The 12,681-nt window shown below is 36.9% G+C and overlaps 1 protein-coding gene across 2 annotated transcripts in view; it reads right to left on the reverse strand.

Moving 5' to 3' along the window:
* UVSSA (UV stimulated scaffold protein A) overlaps positions 1-12,681 on the reverse strand; it is a 66,709-nt gene that overhangs the window by 14,974 nt on the left and 39,054 nt on the right. For both annotated transcript variants that reach the window (XM_089510965.1, XM_089510964.1), the window contains exons 9-11: positions 4,701-4,878; positions 3,702-3,839; positions 1,082-1,265 (exon numbers count right to left, since the gene is read on the reverse strand). In XM_089510965.1, coding sequence (XP_089367091.1) covers positions 1,082-1,265; positions 3,702-3,839; positions 4,701-4,878 — 500 coding nt within the window. The remainder of the gene's footprint in view (positions 1-1,081; positions 1,266-3,701; positions 3,840-4,700; positions 4,879-12,681) is intronic.

A 12,681-nucleotide genomic window follows, 5' to 3' on the forward strand; every position in this document is an offset into this window, starting at 1 on the left:
GTATCAGCATGGGGAAAGCTCAAGAGCACATAGCCAAGGACAAATCAATCAAGATTGGAATCTGCATTATCCCTTCATTGATAGAAGTGATGGTTGGTGACAGACCTTGTGTTTACAAGTGAACAAAAGTCCAAAAATATTTCTTTTTGGAAGAGATACTCCACTGTCCAGAGACATTTACATCGATTGTCCAGCTATTCACAAGGTAACAGTTTTTTGTGGGGGTTTTAGGCTATGTGGCTGTGTTCTGCAAGAATTTATTCCTGATATTTCACCAGCATCTGTGGCTGGCATCTTCAGAAAATGCTGGCATGGGAGTGAGTGGGGTATATATATTAAGGGTGATTTCCCTTAATTTGCAAGTAAATTTACTTTGAACAGAACTTTGGAGTTCTGTTTCTTGGAACTGAAATACACAGGCTTGATCCCAGCATTGAGTTACCCAAGTCCTCTTGGCTGCTATAATTGAACTAATAAAATTATCCTATTAAATATTGATTGTGGGTAACATCTTGGGACCCTTGCAATTTGGTTAACACCAAATATCTAAAGAGACGCCCTCCTGAAACCATCTTGTCTAAACTTTCGTCAAGCAAGGCTCTTCTCCAAGTATTATTGGTAAGGCCTTCCTTGTTGTGGCATCTGTACTGTAGAATATCTTATCACTGGACATGCAAATGTATCATATTATTTTTTGCCACTAATTCATCCTCTCCTTGTGAACTTACTAAGAATTCCTATTTGTTCCCTGTAGGAAACAGATATTTTAACAAGATTATACAGCTACTTTGGTCTAATCTAGCAAATTAGTTGTTATTCTTACTTTAAAATCTGCTGAAAGGCTCAAACATTGTTCCACATATTATATTACTGCCTTTATTTCTGCAATATACAGTATATCCAAATAAATGCTGCATAGCATGACCACTCAATGAGGATCACAACTGAGGCTCTGACCATAGGTCCTTTTGATCCATATCCAACTCTAGGCAAGTACATCACATGTCTAAGACTTCGAAAACAAGGATTAAATGACACACTGGATACAAAAAGAACATTCTGGATCTTACTATGGACCCACCTTAAATCTATCCTGCCTTTCACAGAGTCCTCCATTAGGCATTGGTGCCCTGCATTTGTGTTTCACTGGTTCAAACTTGCCAGCAAATGTTATGTATCTGCTTTTCAGCATCTCTGCAACTTCTTCATTTTCTACTTCTTCTTCCACTTCATTGGGTGCCCAAAAGCGATGCTCTGAAGAAAATCTATCAAACAGAACACAATTACAAAAGTGTATATTTTGAAGGCATAAACACACACTCATTCATTCTATAGAATAATTCTAAGAGATTTCCCCCAAGATACATTCCATGTTATTCTTTGAAATAATTTTATGACTGAGGTAGCTGTGTATATAACCTTGTAATTAACCTCTTATGCCCTCTAGTGGACTGAGAGTACTTTCCCTCCCAAAAGTTATCCAATGTTTGTCTCTTCAGTCTGCACCTATGTTTCTCAGTTAGCCCTCTGCGGATCAGCTTCCTAAAATTATTTATTACCAATATAATCTCTGCAACGATCTGTGCATCAGAGAAATAGTTGTGTCAGTCTCTTTCACAATAAAAATAAGAAAAAAGTTTTATAGCACTTTTAAGACGGTCTAATTTATCTCAGCATAAGCATTTACTAAGCATTTATTTCAGCATAAACAAGATTCTTCTAAGGAGCGTTCACAAAAACATATTCTAAATTAGTCAGTCTTAAAGGTGCCACAAGACTTCTCTTTCCTGATAGACAGCCATGTAAAAACTTAACCATGTTACCATTCTGATCTAAAGTTTCTGAAATCTTCATTAATGAAGGGCATGCAGAAAACAAATCCTAACAATGTCCTAACATAATATCAGGGATTGCTCCATACCTTATTCACAATATTATATATTTTCTACCTTTGGTGGATCATAATACTTCCCAGTTTAGATTCCTTGCAAATGATACAGGAAGCAAAAGTTAGAACATTAAATTCTTTACCCCACTAACTTAACACATACTTATATTACTTGTAGATGCTAGCCTTTCAGTACTTATTCAGCTATGCAACACAGAATCTGGAACACAGCACAAAATATCAAATTCTGCAAATTGTAGTTGCAGTGTAATCTGTGTGGTATTGTAGATCAAGACAGAAATAGAGAACTTGGAGTGGCACCACATTGATCTTTTTGCAGGATGGCTGTGTGTGCATTTGAATTAATGTCATAGTCTATGTGCTTGCATGAAGTTGAACAGGGGAAGGCTCTGTGTGTGGCTTGGTGTAAATGTGGGTGAAATGTGGAACGCTGTGTGTATACATGTACATAGTGAGGAGGTGGATACTGAAAGAGACAAGGAAGGCTGGAGCACAAGGCTGCTCTTTGTACACCTGAAAATCATACCTTTTCAGGGAAGGAGGTCGAAAAATATTGGAACTCAGTCTCAAGTAAGTGTATATAGGGTTGCAGCCAAAGGAGACAGTCTTGCAGCAAAAACAACTTGAAATGTTTTACTGGATTAAACTTCTGCTGCACTTTTCAGCCTCTCATTGCATCCCTTCAGAGCTACCAGACTGATTTGGTTCATTTCCACAATACTAATATTCCTAGCAATATGTGTTTTACTCTAGTTACACTAGTTGCAAAGAATGTGAGGAAGTAGATGGTCTGTTTCCCTTTGTGCTGACTTTGCAGAAGGTAGTTCCTAAAACAGGAATATTTAGTGGCCTCTCTATTGTCTTTCTCTATGGATGGCCATTTTCACATATTACATGGTGGCAAATGAATATTTGTCATCATCTGTGTGCAATGGGATAGCTGTACATTTAAATACACATTGTTCTTTTGTATGAACTATGTTTTGAGAATATAAAGAAAATATTTTACACATAAATGTAAAAACATATGTGTGAAGCAGTAATATGTTATAGCCCTACTTTGTAACTATGCTTCTACACAAAATATTCACAAAAGGATCTGTAGCAGGGTGTAAGGTCTTACTATCCACCTCTTCTGGAAAAGAAAACCAGACTGGTTGTATGGATGGATTTGCTATAAATATTTTGGCTATAATATTGAGATTATGAAGAAAGAGTAAACAAACTTGTGGATATAAGACAACTGGATGATTCAGGAGGTGCTAAGATTCAGTTGCACACATTCATCTTTGGTCATTCTGGGACACAATTTTACTATGCCATTGTGTTTAAAGGGACTTGAGCCTCCATGAATTAATAACCATGGGGGGGGGTCCTCAACCAAGCCCCAGCATATACCAAGGGCCCACTGTGGTATGAGAACATAGCTGCTATGGCCTATTACCATTTTGTATGATAATTGTTTAATACAATGGGACCTTGTTATCTGCTGGGGTTTGGTTCCAGGATCCCCCATGGATAACAAAATCCGTGGATGCTCAAATCCCATTAAATGTAATGGCAAAGCAAAATGGTGTCCCTTATGTAAGATGGAAAATCAAGGTTTGCTATTTGAGATTTATACTTTTTTGGAATATTTTTAATCCATGGATGCTTGAATCCGTAGATAAGACAGGAAATTGTCATATTTCTGTGTGAACAAACAGCACTTGCTAGAATATTCCTTAAAACATGATCACACAGAAAGGAAATAGTGTTAAATATTTCAGAAGAAAAAGTGGAATATGTTTACTTTAGAATCTTGCCAGACGATTCTGGTTGTTCTTGGCCCCAGTAGAAAAGGTCTATCCCAAAAGGCACAAGAGGAGCCTTGGCTTTCTCTTCTTCATGTTTTTTGTTGGGCTCCTTTAAGGTTGCAGGTTCAGAATACCTAGATGTTAATGAAAAAAGATTAAAAAAATGAAGGCACAGATATATGTCAGCTGCACTATCAGGAACAATAACTTCAATAACACCCTATACTTAAATTTTTAAATAATCTACCATGTTAATTTGGCCATTCAAGATAAACAATACAATAAGAGATATACTATATAGTCTTGACTATAAGTCAACCTCATGTATAAATCGAGGGCAAATTTTGGGGTCCAAAATTGTGGATTTTGGTATGTCTGTCCCTGTCTCAACAGCTGGTTCAAAGGTCACTGGCTAAGAAGGAAGGGTGAGGCGTCCAGCGGCAACCCCCTATCAATCAGCACACACAAACCACGCAAACAAATATACGCACACATGTGGGGGAAGGCAGATGGGGAGGCAAGCACTCACTTTCTATCTCAGCAGCTGTTTTGAAGATCAATGGCTAAGAAGGAAGGGTGGATATTTCTTTTAGGAGCTTTCAAAGCATGGAGGCTCAAGTCCCTTTAAACACAATGGCATAGTAAAATTGTGTCCCTTATATAAAATTGCAAAATCAGGAATGCTTTTTGATTTAAGGCATTCTCCTACTACTCCCTTCACAGTTCCTCTTAGGGAAATGATCCATTGCTACCTGCCCTGTTTCCCTAAGAGGAACTGTGAAGGGAGACTGTGAAGGCGACCTAAACCAGAGCTGGTGTATTTCTTGCCACTGATCCCTGGTCATTAAGCTATGTCTCTGCAGCCTGCTATTATTCCATTGCTGTTTCTATGAACTGCTTTGTCTCTAAAGTGTGTAAGAATAAGATTCTGAATATGGATTTTTGAAGACTTCAAATGTACACACATACAACACACAAACATAATTTCTATTAACCTGTCATCTGTAGATTGTAATTTAGGTAGTTTTTCCTGGATAATTTTCCATGTTGCAGCTGCACAGGTTGGATCCAATTCTTCATCATTTCTTTTAGATCGAGATTGATGTGTCATGACTGATGTTTTTCTTACTGTCCCAACTCCAGAGTTATTTGGTGAAATCACAGGCTCCAGACCTGCAAAAACAAAGGGAACGATTATGGTAAATATATACTTGTTGCCAAATAATGTGTGAAGCAACCCTAAAAGTCCAAAAGACAGCAGCGGGATAGCTTTTTATATAGAATATCACAGAAATGGAATATTCATCTGAAGCAAAATTCTGCTTTAGTTGTAACTACACCAAATCCAGGTTTAGCAGCTCAAAATTTCAAGTATGGTCATCTCTAAGATCTCCACATTATTAATTTATCTCCAGACATTTTATCCTTTCAGACAGCATGAGAAACAATATTGCATCCCTTCAGAAACAGGGCAACGAATTTAGAAGACCTGAGGAGAACTCTAATTCTGGAATTTTGCTGTTATCCGTGTGGCCTGAAACAAGAAAAGCCCTGCCAGATTCTGTTTCAGTTTTCCTTTTTTTCCAGGGAAGGTGATTTGCAGGAGAGCAAAAGCATGAAGCAAGTACTTAAACCTTTCTCCATCTGATTCTATTCCTCTGCAACATCTTTCAGTTTGGACTAAAGGTCTTCAATGTTTTTGGCAACACTTAATGGATAAGTGTTTTATTCTCACCTGTCTAGATAAAAAGTGTAATTATCAACTTCATTGGATTAATGTCCACCAGGAAGCAGAAGGAAAATTGGTAAACCACATGCTTACCACATTGATACAACAGACTGTGGCCCTTACAGCCTCCTCTTTAAACTCAGCGGTGGATTAAAAAAATTGAGTGGAGGCACTACTACCAAAAGCTTAGAAGTAAGCTCACTTGTCCTGCATCACAAGGCAGGAGGGCGCATATTAGTGTCCAGTAGTGTCCATCACTGCTGGACACTGGGTGATGCAGCAGGATTAAGCACCCCTGCCAAGTGACTACTTATTCACTGAAGATCTTTCTGTCACATACACAAATACCAGCTTTGTAGCAGGTACTATAACTCTAGTGCCTGCATGAATGCAGTCAAAATATACTCACTGAATCCTTAGTTTTTATCCTTCCAACTTGATCTGACTCCCTCTGCTACTACTAGTAGGTTAAACATTCACAACTTTCTATACACACTTTGTTGTAAAACACATAAGATGGAAACCACTCTTATTTTATTTGGGTAGGAAAGAAAATTCTATTGGCAAAAATGCATTTTTTGTCATCTCTTACTCCCCTTTTCAACTATGCACATTTTATTAAATTTGAAAATATTGCTTACATTGAATCAAGGTGAGAGAAGTTGATACTACACAACTAAAATGGTGAATGGTCTGGAAATCATAAATATTTGAAGGAATGTCATATTGAGGAGGGAGAAAATTTGTTTTCTGCGGCTCCAAGGAATAGGACCCGGAACAATGGATGCCAGCTACAGGAAAAGAGATTCCACTTCAACATTAGGGGGAACTTCCTGACAGTAAGAGCTGTTTGACAGTGGAACACACTCCCTTGGAGAGTGATGGAATCTCATCTGTCGGGAATGCTTTGATTGTGAGTTCCTGTATGGCAGGGGGTTGGACTGGATGACCTCTGTGGTCTCTTCCAACTCAATGATTCTACACCTTATTAATAAGTATTTTTATTGCCATATTACCATATAACAAGAACAAAAGAACCAAAAATGGAAAATAACAATCAAATATATATAAGAATAAGAATAAAATATATAAAAATGAAATGTTACAAAATAATATAATAAATACAAGACTATATCTATAAAAGAACAGTAGGATAAAAAAGTAAAGAAATTAAAGAATTAAGACATAGACATAGAATTAAGACATAGTTGGAAGAGACTACATGTCCTATTCTCTGGAGCAGCAGAAAACAAGCTTGCTCCATCCTCAGTATGACATCCCTTCAAATACTTAAATAGGGCTATTGTATAACCTCTTAACCATCTCTTCTCCAGGATAAACATATCCATCTTCCTAAGTCGCTCCTCATAGGGCACGGTTTCCAGACCTTTCATCATTTTGGTCATCCTCCTCTGCATGTGAAGGGTTGGACCAGATAATTATACTATGAAACCAAATATATATGAGAAATGAACTTAAGACATGGAACACTAAAAGTGCAGTGAGACCTTGGTATCTGCTGGGATTTGGTTCCAGGACCTCCTGTGTATACCAAAATTGGTGAATGCTCAAGTCTAATTAAATACAATGGCACTGTGAAATGGTGTCCCTTATATAAAATGGCAAAATCGGTTTTTCTTATTGGAATTTATCTGTTTTAAAAAACATTTTAAAGCCATGGGTATGGACTGTATGAAAAGTTGGGCTATTTTTTAAAAAGAAGGCAAAGGTTGATTATTAAATGAAAGGAAGAAAAATACTAACTGAAGATGAGGGAATAAGAGAAGCTTTGGTTAAATTCTATTAAATACTTTATGGAGAGAAGGGAGTATAGGATCAGAAAATAAATATAAAAACTAAATTAGGTGAAATACAGAGAAATTGTATAAATTGTATAAATAGTGACTTGAGTGAATATATGGCTAAAATTTAAAATGAAATATTAGCTAATAAAATAATCCCCAAAATGTGGAAATTAAACCTAATAAAGAGTCAGTCAACCCTAAATCTTATCATGCTATTAAATTAAGTAACCAAGACTATAATTTTTAATAAAAAATTAGCTAATAGATTAGGAAAAATATTTACCAAATGTAATTAAAGAAGAACAATCTGGTTTTATGAATTCAGGAACCAGAAAGGAACATATTTAATATATCATGCTAAATAAAATAAAAATAAGTTAGTTTTAATGAAATCAGATGCTATAAAGTGTTTAATTCAATAAATTGTGAATATCTTTATAAAATTTGTAGAAATTTTGGATTGGAGAAAAGTTTAATGACACTACCATAGAAGTATATAATGATACAGAGATATAAATTATGGTAAATGGAGAGAAATTTTTAAAAGTTAGATTTAAAAGTGGAGTGGAGTAGGGATGTCTATTTTCCTCCCTACTATTTATATTACCAATTGAATTGTTTGCCAATATGATTAGGGAAGCAGGAGAGATAAAATGATACAAAACAGATAAAGAAGAGTTGAAAATGAATTTATTTGTAGATGATGCTCTGATAATGATCCAGAAACCATGTCAAGCTGTGATTAAATTATTAGAAATATTTCAAAAAGTTTCTGGGCTTAAATTTAATTAAAAATAATGTTTATGAACACTGATTGGTGGGGACAAAAAAGAATTCAAACTATATAAGGACTGAAATTGTGGATTAAAATATGAAATATTTAGGTGTAAATATATTGATTGAGCCAGAAAATATTGTACAAGGAAATAACAATCAACTGTGGAGGGGGGAAAATCAAATCTCTAAGGGCCTATAAAGATGGACAGGATAGCATGGGCCAACCCCATGGTATGCTGTCCATAGTTCTGACCTGGTTCTGTCCCTGGGTCAGCACAGTGATGGGCTGGTGTTCACATGCATGCACACACGCTGCCACCACGTGCCTCTTACCTGCCATCATATCTGCTCTGAAGATTCCCACTGTAGCCCATAATGGGGAAAACCAGGCGCCTATGTGGCCAGGCGTCTTCTTACAATAAATATCATAGGTTGCAGGCCTTCAAGGTCCATCAGAGTGGACAAGGCAGCAGCGGCAGGAAAGGAGCATGTGGGGCTGTGCGGTTTGCCAGCTGTTGCATTGAAGTTTTCAGAAAACTCCAGTGCAAACAGCTTGTCTTTTTAGGCCACATTAAGGGCCCTTCCTCTTTAGCATCAGTTCTTTGATAAATATTTTCTTTTTGCTGTTCTTCTATACTTCAAAATGTTAATGCTTTTTCTCTCTGCCATAGTTCAATCAAAACCATTGAATCCAGGTCTGCATATCTGGTTGAAATCTGAGTTGTTTTATTTATACAGTATCTTGCATTAACCTTCTCTGAATTCTGCTTTTAACTCCTTTTAAAATTCCTTTGCAAATCTGAATTAACCATTTCATCTGATCCCTCATCAAGTGAATTTCCTCTATCGATCATAAATTCTTTTGGGGTATCTTCATTGGTAGATCTACTGAAGTTCTTCTCTGTTTTCCCACCACTGGAATTTGCCCATCTTTTGACAGCTGTCAAACGTTTAGAAGAGCCAAAAATTTCCTGTTGCAATGTGTCCTTTTAATCTTTAGGTGTCTCTGTAGAGTGCTTCACCAGTTTTCCACTTCTGCCCTCTACAAGTTTTTCTCTGTGGTTTTGTTCTTTTCTCGAGGAATAATTCTCACTTCCGCTCTGTGTTCTTAAACTTCAGTCATGATGTTTGGTCTACTGAGCAGGTAACTAACATTCTCTCCCTCTCTCTCTGATAAGTCTTTCTTTCCCATCAACTCACAACTGGTAAATATGTTTTGTTTTGTTGTTAATGTCCCTCAACTTGACCCTGACTCATGGTGACCCTCTGGAGGAGGCCTTTCCATGCCCCCCATCCTCTACCACTCTGCTTAGTGTGTTTGTCTTTTTGGATACTTATACTATCCTCAGTACTCTTCTTCAGCACCACATCTCAAATGAGTTGGTTGTCTTCTTGATGGCTTTCTTCACTGTACAGCTCTCACATCTACACATGGTGATGGGGAATACAATGGCTTGGATGATTCTGACTTTGGTGCTTGGTTGTGTATCTTTACTTTTTAAGGTCCTGTCTAGTTCTTAGTAATGTATAAATCAGTAATTAATTCCTCACAACATCTCTATTTACAATCAGTCAATTAATCAATCAATGTTATTTTTCTCAGTAGTATTTAGAAAAAAACAAAAACAAACAACAGCTTCATTTATATACCGCTTCATACTGAACTAGCAGTGTCTAAGCGGTTTATAACTATAAGCTAATTGCCCCCAAGAAGCTGGGTACTCATTTTAGTGACCTTGGAAGGATGCAAGCCTGAGTCAAGCTTGAGACCCGTTAGCTGGGATTGAACTCACAACCTTATGGTTTTGAGTGAGTTGCTGCAGTACAGGCATTTAACCACTGTGCCACCAGGCTCCTGGTGTACACAGAGAGATCTTGTAGCACCTTTGAGACTAACTGAAAGAAAGAAACTGGCAGCATGAGCTTTCATAGACCTCAGCCTACTTCCTCAGATGCATTTAGAAAAAAAGCTATTTTTGAGCACTGTTAAAACTTTGTGAAGCAGATAAAAGTCCATAACAACAGTCAGGGCTTTTTCTCTCACCATGTTCTTTTCTGTAGAAGTAAACTTTGTAGAATGAAGTGTAGTTTGTGCCAATATACTGGCAAGTTTCCTTAACAGATCACCATGTTGGTGGTTAATTTAAGGAAGCTGAAAGTGCACTCTTTATTCCCCTATGGTGGCTATGTTACAGCAATGAGCAATGGTCTCTCCAGTCCCTCTGCTTCACCCATTGACAATGACTTGATGTCACCATGACAGCCAAATCCAGATGCTTGTGGGTTCTTGTCTCAGCTTTTCATACCTGAAAAGCACTTTCTGCCATGTCTAGCAGCAGTCCCCCTCAGAGGAGATCTAAGAGTTCTGACCACATACTGACATATCAACTCAGAAAAACTGATATCAAACTTTTTAAAAGGACAAGTAGGCTTAAATCTATGGAAGATCATTCTACCAACTCTTTCTTTCAGTTATAAGCTTATCCTATGGCATAACAAATCAATTTACCTCTATCTGTTTTAAGTCTTAATTTGGGCGGCATCCAGATGTTATCAGAAGGTTTTTGCCACCAAATTATCACCCAAATACAGCCTGGGTCCATCCCCGCTTCCAGGAGCGCTCATCGTGTCCATTTTCTTAACTCAGAAAACTCCTGGATCTGAAAAGAGCCATGCGGAGCGCTCCGGGAAGTGGGGATGGGCCTGGGCTGTATTCGGGTGGCAAATTGGCGGCAAAAACCTTCTGATAACATCAGGATGACGCCCAAATTAATCTTTAAACCAGAGAGAGGTAAATCAATTTATTATCCCATGGGATAAATGCCATAGTCTCAAAGTTGCTACAAGTTCCTTTGCATACTACAACCTTGTTGTCTAGGAGGCTGCATCTACAATCCAACATATAGTATCTATACATCAGTACGCCAATTCACAGAATCTTCAAGAACCCAAAGTCTAAGGCACTTTCAACTTCTCTTGACCAGAAACTGATACCAGATTAGAAGGTACCGGACTTGTAGCAGTAAGAAGAATTTCCTAATGTTAATGTACATCCAAATAATTAATGTTCCCAATAATCAATACTCATCAAAATGAGAATGTATATACTATTCTACGTTACACTAAACTATATAGCTGTTGAAAATCACCAGTTAAAATTTTGGAAGAGAAATGTTTGCCAGGGTGGGGAACATGTAGATCTCCATGCTACTACAACTCCCTTGATCCTTAAAATTGAGTACATTAGCTTGGACTGACAAGAGTCACAGTTAAACAACATCTTGAGGGCCATACCACCCCAATCTATGCTATAAGGCAACAGAGTTAATTTATTTAATTGTGTCATTAATATGTATAGAATATTCATTTGGGCAGGCATAGCTTTGTGCTAATTTGTCATATACTTCTTCCTAATGTATGCAAGTATTTATCAGTGAAGTAACTGTATATCCAGATTTTTCCCTCTAAACACTATAGACTATCTTTTTGCAATTCTTTGAACAAAACCAACTGGAGAAAGATACAGAAGGTAAAAAGAATGGAACAAAGCAACTGCAAGTAGATCTGCAAGTAGAACCTATCACCGTAAGCAATTAAAAAGGGAAATATGACATCAAATGGTAATCATATTGTTTAATTGCTAAACAGGTTGGAAATAAACTAAACTGAAATGATTGGTTATAAAACATATTTTACATACACAAGATTAAAAATACTTCCCCACTACAAATGACAATGACTGGTCAGAAAGCACTTCTACCTCAGAAACAGAATGGGGCTTTAAAATTGAATCATTCATAATACCTTTGCAAAATACTTGGTTCATATTTGTTCCAATATTTTTGTTTAGGAAGAAAAAAATTAAAGTCTAAATCCTTTGGTTTCCTCCTCTTTTGTTTAAATTGACCAAATGGCACCTATTTGCCTGAAGCAATAAAGTAGACAGTGTTAAAGAGATAAATCAATAGTAGGAAATAGAGAGGCTGGGGTTTCAGCTGAAAGTTAGGCTGCTGAATGCTGACATTATTGATTTTAGCTAGTTCAGCTGGCCTTGTAATTAAAATGTAAATTTGAGAAAGAGATTATGTCCTGACAGAAATGGTGGGATTAGGGGAAGATAAAAGCTCCTCAATGAAAATTCAGAGGAAATAAAAGAACATGTTCCATCAGCCTTTTTTGAATTTAGGAAAATCAAAAGTAAGTAACATGAATATATATTTAACTGAAAATGGGGGGAGACTTAGAATGTAAATAACATGAATAAAAACATTTGAGAAATGTTTCACTCCCACCCATCTTTTTCTTTTTGCATTAGCCCAGCTAGCTCAGAATACATGAAGGTTTGTTAATAAAGGCTGGAATTCAAAGGAAAACTTTAGGCATTGCTACCTCTGAAGAACAGCGATACAAGCATGTGCACACATGCACAACATACTGCTTAACACAAACTGATTTTCACTCTTCTGAGATAACTGTTTATGTGATTCTTCAGGTTTTGCCTACCACATCCTTCGCACTATTAGAGTCTCATAGAAATATATATTCCCTCTAAAACGTAATGAACTCAGATGTGTTGAGATTTACAAGAGCAGAAAAACCTTAAGAGACACTTCCTTCTACTAAACAAAACAAAAAACTGAGCTCAGTGAAGACTGGGCATTTTTA

Source organism: Sceloporus occidentalis, unplaced genomic scaffold, assembly GCF_023333645.1.
Source record: "Sceloporus occidentalis isolate IW3139 unplaced genomic scaffold, rSceOcc1.0.p SCAF_2, whole genome shotgun sequence".
NCBI lineage: Eukaryota > Metazoa > Chordata > Lepidosauria > Squamata > Phrynosomatidae > Sceloporus > Sceloporus occidentalis.